This window comes from Gallinula chloropus (genome assembly GCF_964237585.1).
Source record: "Gallinula chloropus genome assembly, chromosome: 8".
In the NCBI taxonomy this organism is placed as follows: domain Eukaryota; kingdom Metazoa; phylum Chordata; class Aves; order Gruiformes; family Rallidae; genus Gallinula; species Gallinula chloropus.
Genome location: NC_140093.1, coordinates 994936 through 1017625, shown reverse-complemented (window position 1 = coordinate 1017625; position 22690 = coordinate 994936). Strand labels below are relative to the sequence as shown.

The 22690-nt window shown below is 51.4% G+C and overlaps 1 protein-coding gene across 1 annotated transcript; it reads left to right on the top strand.

Moving 5' to 3' along the window:
* Positions 1-402: 402 nt before the first annotated feature.
* GPR149 (G protein-coupled receptor 149) lies at positions 403-22280 on the top strand (the record flags this gene model as incomplete). The annotated part of the gene is made up of 4 exons (XM_084267524.1): positions 403-1371; positions 2366-2558; positions 5206-5582; positions 21708-22280. 4 exons carry the CDS (start codon positions 403-405, stop codon positions 22278-22280), a joined length of 2112 nt encoding a protein of 703 aa, XP_084123650.1.
* Positions 22281-22690: the final 410 nt, after the last annotated feature.

Sequence of the window (22690 nt, the reverse complement as noted above, 5' to 3'; positions counted from 1 at the left end):
AATCCAACAGCCTCTCCTTTCTACTATGTTGCTCCCCGAGCTACTAGAGCTTGAACGTACCTGAGATGCTGCCTTCCTTTCACCTGAACTCGTGAGTAAGGTCCATTGCTGATATCTGTCAGAAGTGAATGGCGTGTTATTACCTGAAGAGCCTAAATTAACCATCTTCCAGTACTGAAGGGATTAGGAAGAATGCATTTCCCTCAGTACCTCTGGTACTCCGCTGCTGCCTGATTTTTTCAGAGCATGAGTTCTTTCACCTTGATATTTATTCTTCAGATGCCACAAAAGAGAGTCTAGGAATACAAAGAAACTTGTGATGTGGAGCTAACAGTTCTGGCTGCAGCTAGTGAAAACTTGCAGAGTCAGTGAGAAGGCAAGGAAAAGAATTTGCCAAGGACAATGTCGGTAACGCCTGGTAATCTGTCACTCAATGGGACCAGCTTCCTCACTGAAAATCACAGTGTGCTGGACAAGCCCAGCGAGCAGAGAACTTTGAATGTCTTTCTATTCTGCTTGACTTCTGTCATTGCCTTCACAGGACTTGTGGGCAGCATTTATTCACTAGTTTCCCTGCTGAAAATGCAAAGCAAAACCACGGTTTCCATGATTGTGACCTCCCTGTCAATAGATGATTTGATCAGCGTTGTGCCAGTGATTATTTTCATGCTCAGCCAGTGGTCGAGTGACATCCTCCCCAAGCCTCTGTGCACCACCTCAGCGCTTATTTATTTATTCCAGGGCATTTCTAGCAACTTGAAAGGGTCTCTTATAGTTTCTTACAACTTCTACACCATCAACAAAACGGAGACAATGAGCTGCAGCACTTCCAAGCGACGGGTGAGCGTGGTGTGGGCCATCCTCACCATCTGGATTGTCAGTTTGCTGATCTGCGTCTTGCCTCTCTGTGGTTGGGGCAAGTACATCCCCACCTCCTGGGGCTGCTTCCCTGACTGTGCCAGCTCCTACATCTTGTTTCTATTTATTACCTACTCACTGTGCTTTTGCCTCCTCACGGTGCTGTCTGTCCCTCTGACATACCAGCTGCTGTGCTCAGATGGGGAAGAGCTGTTGCACATGGATTACCAGGAGATCTCTCGAGGCTGTGTCACCCCCGGGACCCCTGCGGGCTGCAGTGCTGCTACCCCAGCTCTCTCACCTCTGGACCCCGTGGATAAAGCCCTGAAGCATTTCCCAAACACATGTCCCAGCTCAGAGGCAGTGTTTAGGAAAGGTGTGGCTGAGAGCGCAGCGCTTGAGCCCCGGTGCGTGAGCAGCGGTCAGAGCAGGAGCTTCACCGTGGGCTTTGCCCAGAAACGATTCTCCCTCATTCTTGCCTTGACTAAAGTCGTTCTCTGGCTCCCAATGATGGTAAATCATCAGCTTGCTTTCCTCTCTAATGTTTCCTTCCACGTAGGTGGGGTGTGCCTTGGTGTGCCATGTGTTCAAACAGAGGGGCTGTAGCCATTGCAGTTGTTCCTTACAGGACAGGTTGTGCCAGCAGAAATCCTTTTAAGCAGGTCAGTGTCACTGCATGGATTGAGCCAATGTTCAGCAGGTTTGGCAGAGCCTGGTTCATCAGTGTGTTCCTCTGTCATCACACCTGAGTACAGGGATGAGTAAGGTCCCCCCACTTGTACTGCTGGCTGCCTGACAAGCGTCTGCTTGGTGTTATGGGTGTGTGAATTGTACGCTGCCCCTCCTCACAGCTGGGAGCCTCGTCCTTTGGCAGACTGGTTAAAACCCAGGAGTTTGTTGGAGAAATGAGGTTTGCTGGTGTCTTTGGAATCTCTGTGGCATTGGGGCTGGCAGGGGGTGCTGTCCATGTGCATGCACTAGCACCTTTGGGAGCAGGCACGGTTGTGGATAGTTAGAAAGGACTCTTGAGACAGGGAATGTGGGTCTGGGGCAGCATCACCCCTGTCCCCACGGTGTGCACAGACTCAGCATTGAGCTTCTCTCAACAGAAAGCACGTTACAGGGCGTGCACAGCACAGCAGCCCCATTTGGTGCTGAATTCCCTCCCCTGTTCCCCACCTGGAGTTGGGGTTCCACAATTCTGTGCAGGAGACAGACCTGCTGGTCTCTTCTGAGCTGCTGGGCTTGGGAGTTGCTTGTTTTAGTGGTGCTTGGGCATCTATATTTAGCTCCAGTGAGGGTTTTTCTGAGAAATGCAGAATGAGGAGGAGAGCCTCTGTCAGTGTTTGCTCCACTCTGTTAGAAACAGAATTGTTAGGCTCAGCAAACACTAATGACAACCTGTGTCTTTTACTTGTGTCATCTTCATAGTGAGATGTTCTCTTTATTCCTGGAAGTATCTCCTGTGCCTGAAGCGATTTACATTTCAAAACGCTCTGCCTTTCAGATACAAATGGTTGTCCAGCACATCACTGGCTTTCAAAGCCTTTCATTCGAGACCCTTAGCTTCCTGCTGACTTTGCTGGCTGCCACCATCACCCCGGTGTTTGTCCTGTCAGAACACTGGATCCACCTGCCTTGCGGCTGCATCATTAATTGCAGGAGGAACTCTTACGCCGTGTCTTCAGAGGAGCTCAAAAGTAAGTATGGCAGGGGGATGCTCAGCTGGAGGGTGTCTTGTAGCAGAAAGGGTAGGAAGGTAGTGTCACAGCAGTACTTTGTGCTCCTTGGAATCGTGTACCCAAATTGCTCAGAACAATGTGAGGCTCAGAACAATGTGAGACTCAGAACATGCACGCAGGACAGCGGGGTGGAACCAGCGGGCGCTGAGGCACAGGAGCCTGGCTGATCTTCCCAGGTCAGTCAGATCCTTTGGCAGACTCTGAGGGACTCTGAGCCCTAGTTCCACTCTCCTACCCTGGGAAAAGCTGATCTGCCCAAATCTGACCTTTACTAATCAAATCCATGGGCCATGCTGGACATGTGTAACGTTGGGGGAACCGTGTGAAGTGTGAGCAGAGTCTGAGAGCTGCTGTTCCTCCACCTGAGCTGGTGCTGCTGAGCAGGAATCACAGCACCACCAGCCAGTGAATGGCAGAGGTGATACTTGGGACAGGCCTGTATCTCAGCACACTCACACTGCTTGTGGAAAGCTGAGGAGCTGCTGTATAGGTTTTGTCTAAAGCTATTTCCCTGCAGCTTTATAAAGTTCACCTTGCTGTAAAGGAGGAAGCCAGACCTTTGCTGGTAACCTTTGTGGACTCTCCTAAAGCCCTGTTTCTCCTGGGCTTCCATGTGGAAGAGCTGGAGGAATCCCTGCCCACGCCGACTGCCACTGCCCGACTCTGCGGGTACACCACGTCCCTGCCTTCCATGAGGAGCTTCATCATGTGCTGGTGCTTAGTGTGGGATAAGGAGACAGATCCACAGCTCCATGAACTTACCTCTAGTGGAAACACATCAAGGGACACGAACAGCGTTCTGGTGGTGCCCAGAAGGGTGCCCAGTGCCCTCCTGCACATTTCCTGCCCACAGCTACTTGGAAACACCTCAGTCTCCAAGTTGACGTGCCTGCACAGAGGGGTTGTGCTTTGAACTGCATTCTTCTGAGAGAAGTGGCTGCTCTTGGTATTAATCCCACCAATACAAGTTCACTGTCTCTGTTAGTGATGAATTTACATTCCTTACATACAAATGTGTGCATATGTGTTGACACCTGTTTGCTTTCTGGGACAAGAAACAATGTATGAACTTACAAAACTGCAGCTCTGCAAGAGAAGGGAATTAGGGGAAGTTTGAAGGACAGAATCTGCCACAGGATATTAAATCCATCTGTATCAGTTAGGTCTCTGTTGACAAATAATACATATGTTCTGGTCAAAACATCAGTGAAGAAGACTGCAAGGAGGGAAGATAGAGCAGTAGTTGATGTTTTTATTCACAGTCGTTATCAAGAATGACTTTAACAAAAATGATTGAAATCTCCTTTTTATGATGCTGTGGTTCTATTCCTGTGTAAAAATGATCCATCTATGCAGTCGTGTTCCAGAAGTGACAGTTGCAGTGCTGGTTTGATGCAGTTGTCCATGGAAGCCTGGCCCCTGGGGAATTCAAAGTGCTGGCAGGTTTTATTTAGGAGGTTCCAGTCAGAATGAGAAGAGAATCCTTCGTTTGGAAGGGACCTGCAAGGGCCAGCGAGTCCAGCCACCACAGGGAAGGGGATCGGGGGCTGCTTGCCATGCTTGGAGTGGAAGGGGATGGATTCCTGACATCCCCTCTGTGGTGAGGGAGAGGACAAGCTCCCGAATCCCAGAGAAGCAAGCTCCCTTGCTCATGCACAGCTTCAGCTTGCTGTGAGCTGGGCTGTCCAAGCACAGAACAGCTTGTGCTGCGCCTGGTGCCACCTGAACTGCTTTCCCAGAGAGGATGACTCTGGTTAGAAGGGAGGAAGGAGGAGAGGGCAGGAGTCATGATTGAGAATTTCTATTTAACCCTTGAATCACTGTGTGAGGGTAGTTGGATCCCTGGATTTAGAATGGATAATTTGCAAACGTTTCATTGTGCAAATAACTCAGGTATTGATGTTTTATTGTAAGTTCTGGTTTTCTTGCGCGACTGTTGCTACTGAAAGTTGGTTCCAGAAATGTTTCCTCATTCTGTACAATTTTCCCCCTTGGAATATAGCTGGAACAGGCTGTGCAAAAGTAGTATTACAAGATTTAAATATTTTCTCCTTGTGTGTATTCCACAAAACACCATCTATTGTGTGTTTTGCAGAATGGCAGATAATCTGCCCGTTTCTGGGAAGCCATTAGCTTTGGACTCTGTAATTTCTGAGTTCATTAAGAAGGCAGCATAATCACATCCTATCTGAGAAGGCTTTCTTCTCAGTAGTTCATTCTTTGTACAGATAGAAAACTGTCTCTTTGTAGAAGTGGTTAAATCATTTACTCCATGGTTTAGGATGTCCTTGTGTACAAGTGAGGGGTTAGATGAGATATTAGGGGGAAGTTCTTTGCAGAGAGGGTGGTGAGGGGCTGGAAGGGGCTGCCCAGAGAGGGGGTGGGTGCCCCATCCCTGGGGGTGTCCAAGGCCAGGTTGGATGGGGCCCTGGGCAGCCTTGTGTAGCTCCAGGCCTGGAGGTTGGTGTCCCTGACTGTGGCAGGGGGTTGGAGCTCTGGGACCCTTGGGGTCACTCCCAGCCCAGCCCAGTCTATAATTCTGTGATAACCTCGTGTTCCCTCCTGGTTTGACTCCTGTTGCTGTGACTCTTCCCATCCCCTCCAGGCAGGCGCAGGGGCTTCGAGTTCAACCTCTCCTTCCAGCAGGGCTACGGGATCTACCGGATATCCCAGGAAAGCCACCGCCGCCACGCCCAGGGCAGCTCCGCGTCCTACCACAACCTGGTGAGCTGCGAGGGCGCCCACTCGGAAGAACCCTCGAGAGGCGGCGGCGATGCCCTCAGCGCCACGGCCGCGCCGGGCAGCGCCCGGGCCCCGCCGCCCGAGCCCCGCGCCGCCGGCCGGGGGGACGAGGACTCGAGCTTTGACAAGCCGGCGTTGTTTGAGGGCCCGGAGAGGAGGCTGTCCCACGAAGAGAGCCATAAACCCGAGCTCACCGACTGGGAGTGGTGCAGGAGTAAGTCGGAGAGGACCCCTCGGCAGGTAAAGCACCGGGTCCCCGGGGGCAGAGGCACCCTCTAGAAAAACAGGCAGCACGTTTACTGACCCTGAAATTCCTGAGTCCTGCTGGGAGTGGAGTTACTTTTAGCTAAAGCCCTGCTTAGCGTTGTGTGTTTCAGTAACCACAACACACCAATTCGCTGATTCTCCTCCTGCAGTGGTTTGTCACTTGTCTTCTTAAGCATGGGGGTTTAATAGTTGTTATTATGCTGATGATGGGAGGGCTGGAGCCCCTCTGCTTCAGAGCCAGGCTGGCAGAGCTGGGCTGGCTCAGCCCAGAAAAGAGAAGGCTGCTGCTGGGGAGAGCTCCGAGCACCTTCCAGTCCCTCATGGGGCTCCAGGAGAGCTGGAGAGGGGCTGGTGCCCAGGGCAGGGAGGGCCAGGCCCAGGGGAACGGCCTCCAGCTGCAGGAGGGGGATGGAGAGGGGCTGGGAGGCAGAAATCCTCCCTGGGGAGGGGGGAGGCCCTGGCACAGGGTGCCCAGAGAAGCTGGGGCTGCCCTGGGATCCCTGGCAGGGTTCAGGGGTGGGTTGGATGGGGCTGGGGGCACCCTGGGCTGGTGTAAGCCCACAATGGAACACAGAGTTCACTCTGGGCACAAAGATTCAAAGAAAAAGATTCCAAATATTACATTGTTCATCCTTTTCCTTCAAATGGTGGCAGTTACTGGGAAGAATGAACTCTGAGAAAAGTATTGGTTTTCAGGAGTTCTGAGGGGAAGTGAGTGATGAGTGTCGATGTGTTGGTGCTTCAGGGGAAGGGCTGGTTAAAGGTCTGTGTAGCCTCAGCCTGTGTGGTTCTAGAGCTTTGATGCTGCTCTCACACATGCTGTCAGTGTACTGAAACAGAGTGGTTTTCACAGCCTGGGGGAAGACAAGCCACAGCCTTCAAGGACATGCCATCTACAGTGAGTAGAGCATGGGCCAGTCTTGCCATGTGACTCTCTGACCAAAAAGGCTGTCCTGTGGAATGTACCACAACAGTGGGGCTTTGCTTGCAGTTACCAGGCTGTGGCCTGAGCACAGAGCCCTCCTGGACCTGCTGGGCAGGGCTGTCCCAAGCAGGAGCAGCCAGGTCACCGATGCCCCAGCTCAGAGGCGCTGCGGCTCTGCCCCGGCGGTGCCCGTGTTGGCAGTGCCCATAGCAGAGGGGCTGTGCTGGGTTGTGACCAGAGTTGAGTTCAATACTAGAGAAAAGCTGTGAGGGACCGAGATGGTGCCCAGTGAAGGGACAGCTGTTACCCTGTGTGAGCACAGGCCTGAAGGGGCCCTGCCAGGCTTCACTGCAGGGTCCTGTGGTCACTGTCTGCTCAAGGGGCAGAGAGTCACAGCAGCCACTGCAGGTTCAGTGCTGTAAGGAAAGAAGGGAGGGGTTGTTAGCCCTTCCTTGTCAGCTGCAGCTGGACCATGACATTCATGCTCCAGGACACAATTTTGGTCTGAGTAGTGTGTGTCACGCTGCTCTGGAAGCACAGCTATGTACCCCTTTGCAGGATAAACCAGGGCAGTGCTGTGTACACAGCAGTACAGCTTTCATGTGTAACTTGTGACAGTCCCAGTTCCATGCTGCTGCTCTAAACTGTCTGTGAGGCAGCTTAAAATTCTACCTCCTGCCCCCTGGAAGTTTCCTTTGGTGGAATCCAGAAGGAGCCAGTATCAGCTCTGGATTTCTCATGCGATGGCATCCAGGACACACATGTGAAAGGACTAAAGCAAAGAACAGCAAAGTATTTGAAAAAATACTTTATTCCTATGTGAGTAATAAATAGTAATACAATTTGAGGTGGAATTTTCATTTCATCTGATTAAATTGTAGGAGGTTTTGCAGTGTGTGGCAAACAACTGCTTTCCCTCCTGTGCACAGCGCAGCGAGGAGTTCATGCTGGCCACAGGCAAAGTGTATCCCCTGCTTCTCTCCAGGACTGGGACACAGAGAAAATGAGTGTACATCTCTCTTCTGAGTAATGAACAAACCTTGAACTGAAAACATAAATGCTCAGGAGGATGATTTGGTATTTGGGGAAAGCTATTTGCTGTGCCATATGGAAGCAGTTGTGCTCTGAAGGACCACTGGCCTTCGATGGTCACACAGCCTAAACTATCAGCTGCCTGTTAGAGGGGTTTCAGTCTCTCCACTGAAATAATCAGGAGCCTCTAAATCTGAGACACACATTTCCAGGGGACACAGTGCCATCTTTATGCCCTATTTGAGAACAGTGGAGGATGGTCAGTAGTTCTCCTGGAAGGCTTGGCTGTTCCCAAGCTATCCTGCCAGTGTTTGAAGGGAAACTTGCATTAAGGAAGTTGCATTTTAAGGTCCTAATGAGAGGGAAGGACCTGACCTTGCCTGGGTTATGAGAACCCTGTGCTCTAGAGCGAGTGCTGAGCTAGGTGGGACTCGTGCTTTGGTACCATTCCTTGCAGAACCCATGAATCCTTCCTTCAGGGAAGTCCACACTCAGTACAGCCTGTCCCTGTTTGTGTGAATGTGATACTTGCTGGTACTTGGAACCCCAGCCCCACCTCCCACTGCAGCCCAGGTGATGCAGGAGGCAGGAATTTGGGGCACAATGAATCCAGAAGCCAAATCCAGCCTGTCCTGCAGAGTGTGAACCAAACTCTGCGGGTTTGAGTGTGCACCCTGAATTCAGCAGATGTTTGCCATTGCCTGTGGTAGGAGTGGGGCAGGACCCTTGTGAAGTCCACAGGGCAAGAGCTCGAGATGGCTTTAGGTTGGGAAGGACCTCTGGATGTCACTCAATCCAACCTCCAGCTCTGCAGGGCTGATCTCAGTGCCAGATCAACTTCCTTTGGCCCTTACACAGATGCTGAAGATGTATTTTGTATCCCAAGAAGGGGATCCCCTCCTGCTCTGACCAACACAAGTTCCTCGTTTGGAACCAAGTAGGAATGTGTTTGATACTTCAAATCTGATCATCCCTTGCATGAAGAAGCAGGTGTTCCTCTCCTGCAGTGCAGGGGTGAGCTGCTGTTTCTGTGGGCACAAGTAAGAGGTGACTCAGCCAGGTTCTAACCTCCTAGTTCTTGCCTAACCCCCTGTGTGCCGTGTATCGTTGGGTTAGTGAAGTCAGGGTATTGCTGGGTTCGTCTGTGCCTCTCCTTGCAGTAGTTTCCAGATTTTTTTGTTTTAAATAACCCCTTTTCCCATCTCCTGTGGCTGCCATTGCAGATTGAGAGACCTGTGACTCCCACTGAGCAGGTACGAGCATCCCTCTGCGCAGCAGCTGGCAGCGGCTGCGTGTGGATGGCTTCCTCCGCCCCAGGGCTTTCTGTGTCACTTCTGGACATGCTTCCTCACTGCTTGCATTATGAGGAACCCCAGTTCCTCCTCTTCTGACATTTTCCAAGTTAGAACTCAGGGTGCAGTTGCCAGGCATTAAGGCTCCTACGGTCTGAAAGTTCAAGGCTTCCAAGTTGGAGATCTGGGTGTTTGTGACATTCAGCATGAGCTCCAGAGCTTCACAGTGCTGACATTTGCTTTGCTGCTGAAAAAGGGCAGAATGTGACACTCCAGCAAGCACTGTAAAAATAACTTTAATGCATTTCTCAGATGTATGTTGGATGAAAGATCAATTTGGGCCAAACATTAAATAAGCTGAAAGCCACCCCTTTTATGTATCCTGCCCAGAGGTCCCTGAGTGTGTAAGAAGAGTCCCTTTCTCCTCATCACTCTCCATTTCTCACCTTTGTTAAGAACAGAGTCTTTCCTTAGCATATATTGGCCATGTACTTCTGCTTAATTTCCCAATTAAACTACACAACTGGGGAGAAGAGAGGAAGCCTTACAAAGAAATGGGTGATTATCCTAATAGGATAAAAGTTCCTCGCCTTCAGTACCTTCAGACTCTAACTGCTTGATCACAGAAATAAATATAGATGTTCTTATTAGAATACTTCCAGCTTTCTTTTCAATAAGCAGCACTTGTAATAACTTACAGTAGGAGGAAGAATAGCAATTACACATGGATTTTCAGCTTAGCTGTTAATTGCTGTGGTAAATCTGTCCTGATGTGCTGAATTTCCACAGAGCAAAGGGCCGAGAACTCTGGAGAAACATCCCCTCAGTCCTGCTGCACACATGTGGGACAGGGACAGTGAGTTGCCCTATTGAAAATAAAGTGTAGTTTTGTCACAAGACAGTTCTTTATCATCCCTGCTGTGCTGCCTGGTTTGAAAGCTGCTGGTAGCCCTGGGAACAGCTGGGTCGGGGGGCTGAGGAACCGTCCTGCCTGTCGGTATGTGAAGAGGTGAAAGTGTCACCTCTCCAGCCTCCCCCCTGGCTCTTCCCTACCAGGCCAGCTCTGCTTTTTTCTTTCTTTAGCACTTCCCAGTAAATTTACCCAGTCCTTTCACCTAAAAGCTGTGGTTTTGCCTCTGTTTCAGCTCAGAGAAAATAAGTGCAGGAATAAAGGTTCCCTAAAGCTCTCCGGGCTGCAGAGCGAGCGCGTGGCGTGGCTGCGCTGCTGAAATGAAGGCAGAGGTGGGAATAGGGGCTGCAGTGCTGGCTACTAAATCGCAGTGTTTACAGGCAGAACGATCCTCCTGGGCTGCATCCTGAGGGTAGGGACAGAGCTGGTTTTTCCCCATTAGCACTAATGGAAGTCAAGAGGCTGAGCCACACGCCGTGCCCTGGAAATGGGTCCCCTTATGTTCCTGTCCTATAAAGCCATCTTGTACATTTCCTCCCGCCTCTGCTGCTCAGGCAGGAGGTGTTCAGTGGTCACACTCATCATGCTGATATGTTCTAGCCTCTCAGCTACAAAGAAATGGTAAATTCCCTGTTTTATTACCTCCAGCCTTAGAGTTGGGCAGGTTGGCCCAGGGCACATCCCACTTCTTCCCAGTAAAGCAAAACCTCTGAGGCCAGAGGTCTGGCTGAAATCATCTTGATTCTGGGTGACAATTTCCACCTTGTGTGAAGGTGGTTTGCACTGCTAGGTAAGGGTGAGGATCCAGTGATGTCTGTGCATCTCTGATGACAACTGAGGGGGTCAGGAACTGGGGCTGCAGGTCTCCTCTGTGTTAGCTCAGGCACAGTTGGAAATAGTGTCTGGTGTTGTGGGAGGACTGAACCATTAGCCTGTGCTGTGATTAAGAATTAAAATGTGCAAACCTGTGTGTTGGGCTAAAACCCAATGGGCTGCCTTGACAGTGTTTGAGCTGGATGTCCATGAGCCAGCAATGGGGACTGGTTTGAAATAAAACCCTGCCAGTAACACATGCAGCTGGATCCTTGGCTGTGCCTTTGCTGGGTTAAAGTTACCTGATGCACACCATGAGCTAAAGGCATGAGGATTTCAGTTAAACAGGCAATCCTGCAGTCAGTGTTGATGCAGCCCTCACTGACAGCCTCTTCCCACGCTGCGAGGGGTGGGAGTTGCAGCCTGACCCCTGCCCACACACCAGCACACAGAGGTGTGCAAAAGGCAGTGTTAGAAAGGACAGCTCTCCCCAGTACCCTGACCTCTGCCCCCAGGTAATAAACTGGGCTTGGCTTTGGAAGCTGGAGGGTCCCAAGCAGATGTGGACAAGGTGCCTTTAGGAACTTGGACTTCATCAAAATGGGAAAAAAAATCCCATCATGTTTTATGGAAGTTTGTGAATAGCAGCAGTGGGTCTGAGCCACAGCACCCCAAATGCAAACAGCCCAGCTGTTAGTCAGGTAAACATTGCACTGCACTTAGTGGGGCTTTGCCACTGTCTGCATGAGCTTTCCTTTGAAAACTTGCTGGCATTTCCCTGTCAGATGCTCCAGCACTTCAGGGGAAGGAAACTCAGCAGCACCCAGCATTTGGGCTGCTGGGGGGGACAGTGTGTGCCAGCCAGCCAGCCTGCATGCCTGAGGGGGACAAGGGATGAGGAGTCTCTCCCTGGGGTCCTTCTGCTTCACCCTCTGGGCTGCAGGTGATTCTGGCAGGGGGCTGTCCCATTTAATTCGTGCTGCTGCAGCAGTGCTTTGTGTTCAGTTAGTGTGAGACCTTCACTCAGCTTTCTGAAGAGCAGGGTGCCAGACAGTGTTTGGGATGCCTTTGATGTTCTTCTGAAGCTATGTGCTGCTTGGAAGATAGCACTCCCTTGGAGTGATGGGGATGATGCTGTAGCTGCTTGTCTCCTCATTGTCTGTTCTGTGAGTAAATAGTTACTCCATCAAAGTGATATCTCTGGAATAAAATAGCATGAAAGGAGAATGAGGCAGCAGGTTTTATTTAATACCTATATAGGCCAGCTGTAATTGAGAGGGAGAGGAAAAATGGTACTTGTCATTTCTAACTCTTGCTCAGCTGCGGTTTTGAAAGATCCCTTTAACATCTCATAAAACACCAGTGCATCTCCCTGTCCCAAAGAGATGGACTGTAAACATGCCATGTATTTTTCTGTATGTTTAAGTGCCTTCAGGCAACTGAAATCTCCCAGGCTTGCAAGATGTTACAGGCCCTCTGGTTATTTTTCCCTTGGACTCCATACCCCATCCACGCCTTGCCTCAAGCAAACCCTGTCAAGAGAGTCTCTGTGTAGAACCTGTTTGTGTACAGAACCTTCTGTATGGAACCTGTTTGTGTGCCCTGCAGAGAGGAGGAGGGGGGGCTGTGCACATCACCTCGATTAGGAGTCGTCAGCACTGTGTCTCCCTGTGTCTGGAGTTGCAGTTGTTTCTGGCAGTGACAGTACACAGGATCTTTCTCACTCCAGCTGTAAACACTCCAGTAAACACCAGTCCCAGCACAGCAGCTGAGTTACTAGTGAAGTTGCAGATGATGTTTGCCTTCCAGCAGTACCCACACCACTCTGCTCTGATGTTCTTCCTTGGTGTCCTCCTGCTGTTGGGGTTCTCTGGGTTGGAAACTCAATGCAGCATTTCACTGTCAGCTTCTGCCTTTGCTCCAAAGTGAGATAGGGGGACGTGGTCCTTGGTCTCCAGTTTTCAAAGGCTTGTGCTGTTCTTCAGACTCTCTGCTTGCAGCTAATCTTCAATCAGTGCTCTGTGGATTGCTCCAAGGGGAGAGGTGCTGGTGCTGGAGGGCAGGGCTGAATGTGGGCAAGCTCCCACAGCCCTTCCCTCACTGGCACCCCAGTGTGAGCTGCTCACTCCCTACAGCTGCTGTTTGTTCTGTCTGGGGCAGAGGAATAAGCAGCAGCTTTCAGATCTGTTGCTTGAACAGGTTTTTGTGAGGGCTTGAGGCAAGGATGCCTGCACACATGGAACTAGAGAAACAGGAAACTGGACTGTGGAGAAGTAATGAGGATAAGTCAGTCTTGTGGCCTGACGATGACACGTGTGTCGGAGGCTCTTAGAGGAATCAATCCTGCAAAGAGCTGCCACTGACTGGTATCAGTGTTCTGCTCTGAGAGAACCCCCAGTGCTACAGGCAAGATTGATACCACCCTGACCAGGGGCACTGGCCCTAATGCCACTTAATGGGCTAGGAGTTACAAAAGCAGTGTGATTTAGAGACCTTCCAGTAAAGCTGTTACATTCTAGGCTGGTGGGATCTCCAGTTTTTAAAGGTTTGTGCTATTCTTCAGCATATTTTCCTTCATTATGTTCCCCCAGTAAGCAAACCCAGCGTTTCAGTTGGACTTCACCTGCTGCTCAGCAGAAAGCCCATTAGCACGATGCTCACAGGGGAACTTCTTCCCAGGGCTGGCAGCACACATGTCAAGTAAACTTCACCTGGTCTGGTGGGAAGGTCAGGCCTGGCTCTGCAGCTCTCACAGAACAGAGAACGAGGGGCAGCAGATCATCTCCTTGCTTCCAGGGAGTGGGGTGATGGAGGGAGCTGGACCAGGCACCCCAGCCTACCACGTGCTGCCTGGTAAGAGCTCTTCTCTCTTCTGCAGTGCTAACCTTGGGGCAGTTGATAGTGCAATTGGCCCTGTCAGTTCAGACCATAAGAAGTAATTTTCCAGTGTTGATGCCCAGAAAGCTGTGGGGGTGGGTATGAGTGTGCAAGCACCGTGTTCTTTAGAGTGTGATGTGCAGATTGCAGCCTTGCACCTTCCTGAAGCTGACTGGATCAGCTGCAGACACTGGCACTGCTTCAGTTGTGGTGGAGGTGACAAAACCTGTATCCCTTGAGACTGATGGATGCTGTGTGGGGGAGATGCAGGGGTGGAGCTCTCTCTGCAGTGAGGTGGCTGTCCCAGTGCTCTGCTTCTGAACCTCAGGTAGCCTCTCTACCTGCCTCTCAGTGTGGGCGTCACACATCAACCCTGACCTGAGCCATTCCATCATATGGTCAGTTGCTGCCCACCCTCACCATACAGCATGAGGAAGCCACACAAGGCAGAAATCCAGGAGGCAGAATTCATATGCCCCAGCAGCCACAGTGCTGGTGTTCTCATACTTCCAGGTGCCTGGCTTCACAGTCTGATGTTCCTCTAGTGTTGATTTTGAATAACATCCCTGTTTCTTCATGCAAAGCCTGAAGCCAACACTGGCATTTTAATTCTGCACACTCTTTTTTACCTGAAACTGCAAATAAATTATTAGAAAGGGTCATAAATACCTCCCACTGTGCTGTGAGAACAAAGACACAGGCTGGCTGAAGGACCTGCACAGGTTCTAGAGACCTGACTGAACATAACCAACACACAAATCACAACAGACATCCTCATCTCTGTAGAATGTGAGTTCTCCTGGAGGCAGGACGTTTGGTGAGAGCCAGACACATCAGCAGATCCCAGCAGGCAAGCCCAGTTCCATACTGGAGAGAGTTGTTTCTTGGAGAGTCAGGGGTTCTGCCCGTGCAGAGGACTGTTTCAATGCAGTAGGTTTGAAACAGCACGTCTCTGCCTGCAGACAGAGGCTTGGAGTCATACCAGCATAAGTAGGTGCAGAGCATCTAGACTTTACCTCATCCCCAGATGGTTGAGTGCAGAAGTTCTGGCGTGTAGGTGCAGGTGTTCTCACCTTGGGTGCCTCTGGTGCACTTTCTGTCACTGATTTCTTCCCAGTAAAGCTCTGTCTGCATCGGGCAGCCCAGTGACAAACACTGGTTTTCAGATCATCTGAGGTGAGCTTGTCTATTCTTGTCATACCCTGGTAGCTCTAAATTCCCTGCAGCCAGCTATTCAAAGGGCAAATCTTTGCAGTAATTAATTTTACCACAGCTAATTTTTATTTTTAGGGAAGTGGAAGATTAGCCTCTATTTTAAGATAAACAGAAAGCACATTGTCTCTGGAAAGAAACGATGGGATCCTCACTGGAAACATTCTAAAAATAGGACTTTTCAGCTAGAACTCTATTCTACCAAAGTAATTAGGGATGCAAGCTCATTAGAGCTTTCTTTAGATTGCTGATATTTCTGTTTGGGAAGGCTGCATGGCCCAGTGGGAGTGGTGATGGACTGGGATGCAGCAGAACCTCTGTCTGGGCTTGGCTGTCCCACCATGCTGCTCCCCAGGCTTGGGAGTCACTAGGAGCACCCATCAGAGCTCTCCTGCCTTTTCCAGAGACAACACACACACTCTAGTGTGCTGTCTGCTTCACTAACACTGCTGTTACACCTGTCTTACTACTGCTGGGCCTGTGATTCATGGCACTGGAAAATGGGGGATCTTGAGGGAGAGACCACAAAGTACCTTGTTCTTGAGTCCACTGCCCAGACCCAGGCGTGTGGAGCCAGCTGAGAAGCTTTGGGGTATCCCCCTGGGCCTCCAGCTGCTGCTTCAGGAGGCTGTAGGGCTCCCATTATCCTCTCAGCCACTTGAAAGTTTTTTGAGGCTGCCCCAGATCTTCTGTGGCATCTCTGATGGCACATCTGGCCAGCTGCTCCCACCTCCAAATGTCCATGCTCAGGGAGGGCAGCTCCTCACATGGAGCACTGGGGTGTCCTCCAGACAGATGTTCTCCTCCCTTTGATCTCGTAGGAATTCCAGGCTGGGAGTGTTCCTGTTTCCCTGTTTTTTCTCACTGGTGTTCACTGTATGGCCACATCAGTGTGGCTCCAGACAGTCTGTCTGTGAGTTCCATTGCTAACAAGCCTTACCTAGCTAAGGATGCTCTTCTGGAGCAGCCAGCTGTGTTCTCAGGTGACATGTTAATTGATAACCTCGTTAGGAGAGTGTTCTTGTTCCTGCTTTCCCTTCCTTGTGTGTGGTCAGCTGCTCCCTCAAGCCCTGAATTCCCTGGGAAGTGTGTGCCCATCCAGCTGGGTGCTGGTCTCTGCAGGTGCTCAGCTCTGGAGAACTGGCACCAGGGAGTCCAGGATCCTCTTGACAGGAGGGATCCAGCTGCTCTTCCTGTAAAACGTGAAGAGGATGGAGAAACATTTGGTGCTTGAAATACTAATGTCAGCCTTCAGGAATTGTCCAGGCTGAATGAATTGTTGATCACCTGTGAAGGAGAGCTTCAGTGAGCAGCACCCAGAGCTGATTGCAGCCAGGCAGTCCCACTCTTCAGCAAGCACCCAGCTCTGCAGACTGATGCTCAGGCCCCACAGGGAAGGGAGGGAACCCCCTTGGGAGGCACTTCCCAGTGTGCACGCTGAGGCTCTGCTTTGCCAAGGGATGAAACTCACATTTTCTCTGAGTGTCCTTGTGGCTTAATGCCCCTTCATTAATATTTCATGTAAGTGTATCAATTTCATTGCAGAGCAGATAGAAAGGGGTGCTTTGGGTTTGCAAGGTGTGTCCCAGCCACCCTGGGGCTCCTCACCCCCTGGCAGAGGTGGAAACCTCCCTTCAGCAGCAGTTTCCTCCCCAGCAATTCCAGCTGGCGCGGGACAGGGGAGCCCCAGCCCAAGGTGTGGTGGTGGGAGGGAGGTTTGCTTCATAGCAACCATGGCTTTCTGTCTTCAGCAGATCGTGGAGGGTGGATGATTTAATTTAATAACAACAGGATTTGCTGTATCAATTATGCAGAGATCTCTCTGTTCAGAATGCACCAGTGCTCCTTAAGGAACAAGTGTGTTTGTGATTTATTTCATTGAAGGTTGCTTTGTCTCTGCTGGTTAAAAATGCATGTGCTGGACCCTGTGGCTCTCCAGTGAAATCCCTGGCCCAGATTCTGACAGACAGCATAGCCTCCAGCTGTCTGAGGCAGGAGCTGTGCTGAGGGGATGCCCTGTGTAGGACTGATGGACAAAGTCACAGTAGGCAGGGGAAGGACCAGCCCCTCTTGGCAGGATGTTGACAAACATCCCAGGGTTAGAGGTCGTGCAGCACTCCCCAGTGATGAAATGTGGCTGGATGCACAGGAGGCAGCTTTGAACATCTCCAGCATGCTGTGGGCAGTGCTGTGATTTATTTAATTGGAAGATTTGAGGATGTCCAAATGGAAACCTTCCCTGGAGCCCTGGCAGCAACGAGGAAACCAGGTGTAAAACAGTAGATACTCTGTGTGTGCATGCAGAGGAGAGCGTCTGCAGGTGGGTGTAAGGACCAGGAGGTGCTTCATTTCACATCTGCTGTGTTTGAGGGGGTCCTTCACCTCTACTCTGAGTGGGGAGGGGCTCAGAAAGATGAGTCTTCACTCTGTGGGATGGGAATCCTTGGTAGCAAGGCTTCCCTGTCCTGTGCAGTTACCATGGATGCCAAGCCGGGGCGGGATGCAGGAGAGGTGGAAAGGCAGCACTTGAGCTGTGAGGAGTCTGTGTGACAGTTCTACAGGTCCTGGTGTAGAACAGTGAAACAAACACCAGATACTGGAGTTGTAGAAGAAAATGTGCATCTCAGGAATAGTGATCAGTGTGTGTGTGTGTGATACTCTGCAAAGCTGCTGAGGCCCAGAGCTGCAACATGGCACTGTAATTGGAAAGAGTTTGTTCTGTGTTGGTTTATTGTACTGTATTTCATTCTGTTCTCTTCACTTTCCTCATGCTGGTGCCCAAGTCCTGCAGGAATTATAAAGACAACATCAAACTCTGTCTTGCTGAAGCTGACCCAAGAAACACGGGGCTCTGAGTTTTCTGTTCCTCCATAGAACCAGCTCTTCAGCAGGGCTTTAAAGAGGGACACGGCTTGAACCGTGTGGGAGGAGGCAGAGTGCGCATCCCTTCCGAAGCCGGGCTTCCCTGGCAACACGGGGCTGCAAAGGGTGTGGGCAAAAGAAAAGAGGCTGCTGAGCGGTTCCTTCCCCTTCAGAAGCTGCGGGGAGGAGGTGGCAGAGGTTCCCCAGCAGCATCACAGCCCTGCTGCCGCTGTGGGTGCTGTGTGAGGTGAGACAGGAGCCGGGCCGGGTGAGCCAGGGGCCGCTGCTCAGCGTTGCTGCCTCTTCCTGCTGCTCTGGAGTTACACTGCACTCTGAGGGGTAGAGTCAGAGGGCTGAATGTAGGTGACAAAGGCAGGGGAAGGTAAGGACTTCTTCCCAGGATGTGCCAGGGCTGCCTGGTTTGTGAGTAGATTCCTATTTGTCTCCATGGATGTGTCATAAGAGGCAGAAATGGGTATTTACCCATGATAGCAAGGGCAGGATGAGGGTCACGTTCTGTTCTCATTAGCAGTAATTTACACTGCAAGGGATTCCAGTAATGCTGGATTTCAGCTGGCTGTAGGTAAAACCAGAAATGCATCCTTCCCTCTCCTGGGCTCGCTTGGTTTTACTCACAGGGGTTTCTGCTGGGCTGTGAGGCCGTGGCATGAGGCTTGCTGGGCTGGGAGGCTGTGGCATGGGGCTTGCTGGGCTCTGAGGCTGTGGCATGAGGCTTGCTGGGCTGGGAGGCTGTGGCATGAGGCTTGCTGGGCTGGGAGGCTGTGACATGGGGCTTGCTGGGCTGTGAGGCTGTGGCAAGAGGCTTGCTGAGCTGTGTGCTGGACAGAGTGGGGCTGTGTGATGCTGAGGGTCCCTTCCCAGCTCTGATGCAGAGTCCTGCCAGGTGCTCTGGCTGCAGAGGGACAGTCCCATCTGTGCCCACAGCAGCTCCCCTCCATCAGGGAGCACAGAAGTGTCTGTGGGGATCCAGCACTTTGGGGCCAGCCCAGGTAGCACCAGTTCCCCACAGCACTTGGGGTGGATTTTCAGGTCAGTGGCTCAGATCTCTCCTCAGGCTTTGTCCCTGCCTTCCCCTATTGTGTAATTCCAGGGTTTGATTTAATCTTTAATAAGCTCTGCTTAGCAAGTTCTGTACTGCCATGTAAATGCTGCTTACGTTTTGGCAGCAATTAGCTGGATTTTTTTAACCTTTGAACATTTTGCCTGGTGCAGAATGTGGCTGCTTCACAGACATGCTCCTGGTCAGAGCCCACAGGTGACACTCCAGTGTCCTTGCTGCACTGAGGGAGTTTGAGCTGGGATCTGAGAGGTGCTTGCTGCCAGGGCTGTGGTTCTGGGGCTGCAGGGTGCTGTGGTGCAGGCTTCACAGGGAGTCAAGTGGGTTCTGCACGTGCAGAGACAGGTGAAGGTGTCCCTAACTGAACAGTATTCCTACAGGAATTGTTCCAGGGGAAGATGCCATGGTTTACTGGCTTCCTGGGTAGTGGTGGAGAAGTGGCATAGGGGACTTGGTGTGTCCCTCTGGCTTCTAAAGGTCAATGCTGATTTCTCAACAGAAAACAGATTTTTGGAAAGAGCCACTGGAAAAGCTCTCCAGGAGTGGAGCACTCGTTGCAGTGGGTGAGGATGGCTCCTTCTCTCTCCAGATGCCCCAGACACATACTCCATCTGCTTGCTGTTGTCTGACAAACCCACAGTGGTTTATTAGGTAGAACATACCCTTGCACTGAAGCAAAACAGGTCTTACTAAATCTTACTTAATTTTTGCCCCTTTAGATGTCTTTCTGTAATATCCAAGTGCTGTTTCGAGCTGCTCCTCAGACTCTGAGCTTGATGAGCTACCAGAAACACAGAGGCTCTGAGCTGACCCTGCCGAGGACTTTGAGTGCTGATTGCAGAATGAGGCAGAGCTGTAGGGCTGGTGTCCTGCTGGACTGGTGGGTGCCCAGGCTCTCTGTGCTGTGATATCTGAGGCACTAAGCATGTGCCACTCTGTGCTGCTTAGAGCAGCAGCCTCTGCCTGCCTCACCTTCCCCAGGGCTGGACCTGAGTGCTCTCCTCTAGTCGCCTTAGCAAGCACCTGGGATGAAGGCATGAGCTTCCTCCAGTGGAGAAGACAGCTACTCCCACATCCCTGCTTTCCTGGAGGAGTGCTGCTAGTTACTGCAGGAAGATAAGCACCCCCAGCTACCCACACTCCACACGAAGCACCCTGTCACTGCTTTGGCTGCTGGTGCATCCCCTCAGGGCAGCTCTGGGGGGGATGCAGAGCTGGATGCCACAGCTTCCTCTCATCTCAGCAGTCTGCTCTGCTCTGCATTTCCCTCTCACCTCCAGCAGCCCTTCTCCTGAGCCACCCTGTCCCAGTGTCAGCACTGCTCTGCCTGCCAGGGAATCTGCTTTTGGCAAAGCTGCCCTTTGTTTTAACAGTACTTCTAAAGTGAGTAAGAGCCAGGTTTGAAGTGCTAATTCCTGCCTTCCTCAGGAGGCAGGAGAGGTCCCACTAGCACAGGATGGGGCGAGAGATGAGCCCTCAGTGAGGTTCTCCATAACCCAAGGCTGATGTTTCTGTGCTCTGTGTGTCTCCTACTGCCATCACTTTTGTTCTGTCCAACTCAAGTCACCCCATGGACACCTCCACTGCTAAAACCCAGTCTTTGTAGCCTGAGGAAAGGAGTCAGGATCTGTCCTGCAGCACTGCAGAAGGGAACCTGCAGCAGCCTCCCCCCCAGTGAGCTACCACAGGCTGCAGAGGAGCAAGCCATGTGCTCTGTTCTCAGGCAGGCACACAAATGCCTTTCCTTATTTACAGCCTCTGAAACACTATTTTCATCACAACTGCTAAAACCTCTTGGTTTGAGCATGACCTTTACTACCACAGAGCTGTAACTGAATTTCCTCTCTCTGCCTCCAAGTGTGTGAAAATGTCTCTACTGATAAATTCAGCTTTGTTCTAGAAAAGAAATAACCTTGTGCTGGCTGCTGGAACTGGAGTGAAATGTGTCTGGGAGAGAGGTTCTGGACAGCCCTCTGGCCATCAGGGTAGGAGCCCTGCACATCCTTATTAGAGGTGCCCAGCTGGTGCTGTGGACATTATTCCCACCATAGAAATAAATAAAAATGCACAAAAAGTGCCTTGAACAATACCTGGCATGTTGCTTTGGAAAGTCCAGCTTGGTAGCTAAGCTGTCTAACTGCAGGCACCTCATGTAGTTAATAAGATGAGGTGCCTGAGGGAGGCAGGTGGTGTTGGTGTAAGGGCCTGGTTTGCACAGTCATAGAATCACAGAATCCCAGACTGGTCAGGGCTGGAAGGGACCCCAAGGGTCACAGAGCTCCAACCCCCTGCCACAGGCAGGGACACCAACCTCCAGGCCTGGAGCTACACAAGGTTGCCCAGGGTCCCAGCCAACCTGGCCTTGGACACCCCCAGGACGGGGCACCCACCCCCTCTCTGGGCAGCCCCTTCCAGCCCCTCAACACTCTCTCTGCAAAGAACTTCCCCCTGATATCTCATCTCACCCTTCCCTCCTCCAGCTTCACCCCATCCCCTTGTCCTGCCAGTCTCTGCCCTTTAACAAGCTGATTCCCCTCCTGTTCCTGGGGTCCCTTCAGGGACTGGGAGGCTGCAGTGAGGTCCCCCCACAGCCTTCTCTTCTCCAGGCTGACCCAGCCCAGCTCCCTCAGCCTCTCTCCATAGGGGAGCTGCTCCAGCCCTCTGAGCATCTTTGTGGCCCTCTAGTGGCATTTCTTCCCTCTCCATCGCTGTGTGAGAAGCGTGAGAAGATGGGTGTCTTGATCTGAGTTAGGCAGAGTGAAAACACTTCTGGAGGTGCCTGTGGGTACAGCCAGTGCCTGCCTGTGAGCGCTGGCTGGCTGGCTGTGGGCTGGCTGCAGGGTGTGTGTGTGTCTCTGTGTGTGTGTGTGTGTGTGTGTGTGTGTGTGTGTGTGTGTGTGTGTGTGAAGTAGCCAAGTCACAGTCCCCTGGGACTTCACTTTCAGTTATCAGACACATCTTTCTAAAGTCAGGAGTACCAGGTTTCTGCAGTACTGCAGGGAGGAGCCTGCAGCAGGGCAGTAAGTCAGCAGGCTCAGCTCAGCTGGTTCTTCAGCACGGAGTCCAACTTGGTAACGGTCGTCCTTTCTCTTGGCAGCGGTCGGGCGGGGCCCTGGCTATCCCCCTGTGTGCCTTTCAAGGAACTGTGTCTCTTCAGGCACCCACTGGCAAAACTCTCTCCCTGTCCACGTACGAGGTGAGCACCGAGGGGCAGAAGATAACTCCCAGCTCCAGGAAGGTCGAAGTGTATCGGTCGAAGAGCGTGGGTCACGAGCCCAGCCCCGAGGAGTCGCCCAGCACCTTCGCTGACACCAGCGTCAAGATCCACTTAGAGGTTCTGGAAATCTGTGACAACGAGGAGGCCCTGGACACCGTGTCAATCATCAGCAACATCAGCCAGTCCTCCACACAGGTAAGGTCTCCATCCTTACGGTACTCGCGGAAGGAGAACAGGTTTGTCTCCTGTGACCTCGGGGAAACTGCCTCCTACTCCCTCTTCATCCCCTCGAGCAATCCCGACAGCGACATTAACATCTCCATTCCAGACACTGTGGAAGCTCATCGGCAGAACAGTAGAAAGCAGCATATGGAGAGGGGTGGCTATCAGGAAGAGATTCAGATGTTGAATAAGGCGTACAGGAAACGGGAGGAAGATGGCACCAGCAGTTAAAAGGCATCTCATTAACCTGGACGTTCATTGGAACTGATCTGACAGACATTGCTCCCCTGGACTTGGTTACCCTGGCAAATACAATGCCAACTGGTTTTTCCTAGCATATAAATTAAGTTTATTTGAGTACACTGTTCAATAGGTTAAAACTTCTACTGGTACATGGATGGGATAACAAAGCCTTAAGTGCTTTACAGCTTTGCATACTGAGTTCCAAGTTCTTTCTATAACTTAGCTGTTTGAGGAACGCTCCTAAAAGGAATCCTGAATAAAGGCTAACAGCCAGCCTTGGTTGCTCATTGGCACTGGGTGGTCTGTTGGTGGGAACCTGTGGAACACGTGTGAGCAGGTCCCCAGGTGGGATGTCACTGTGGGTTTGGCTGCCTTGCAGCCCTGCTCTTACTGATGTG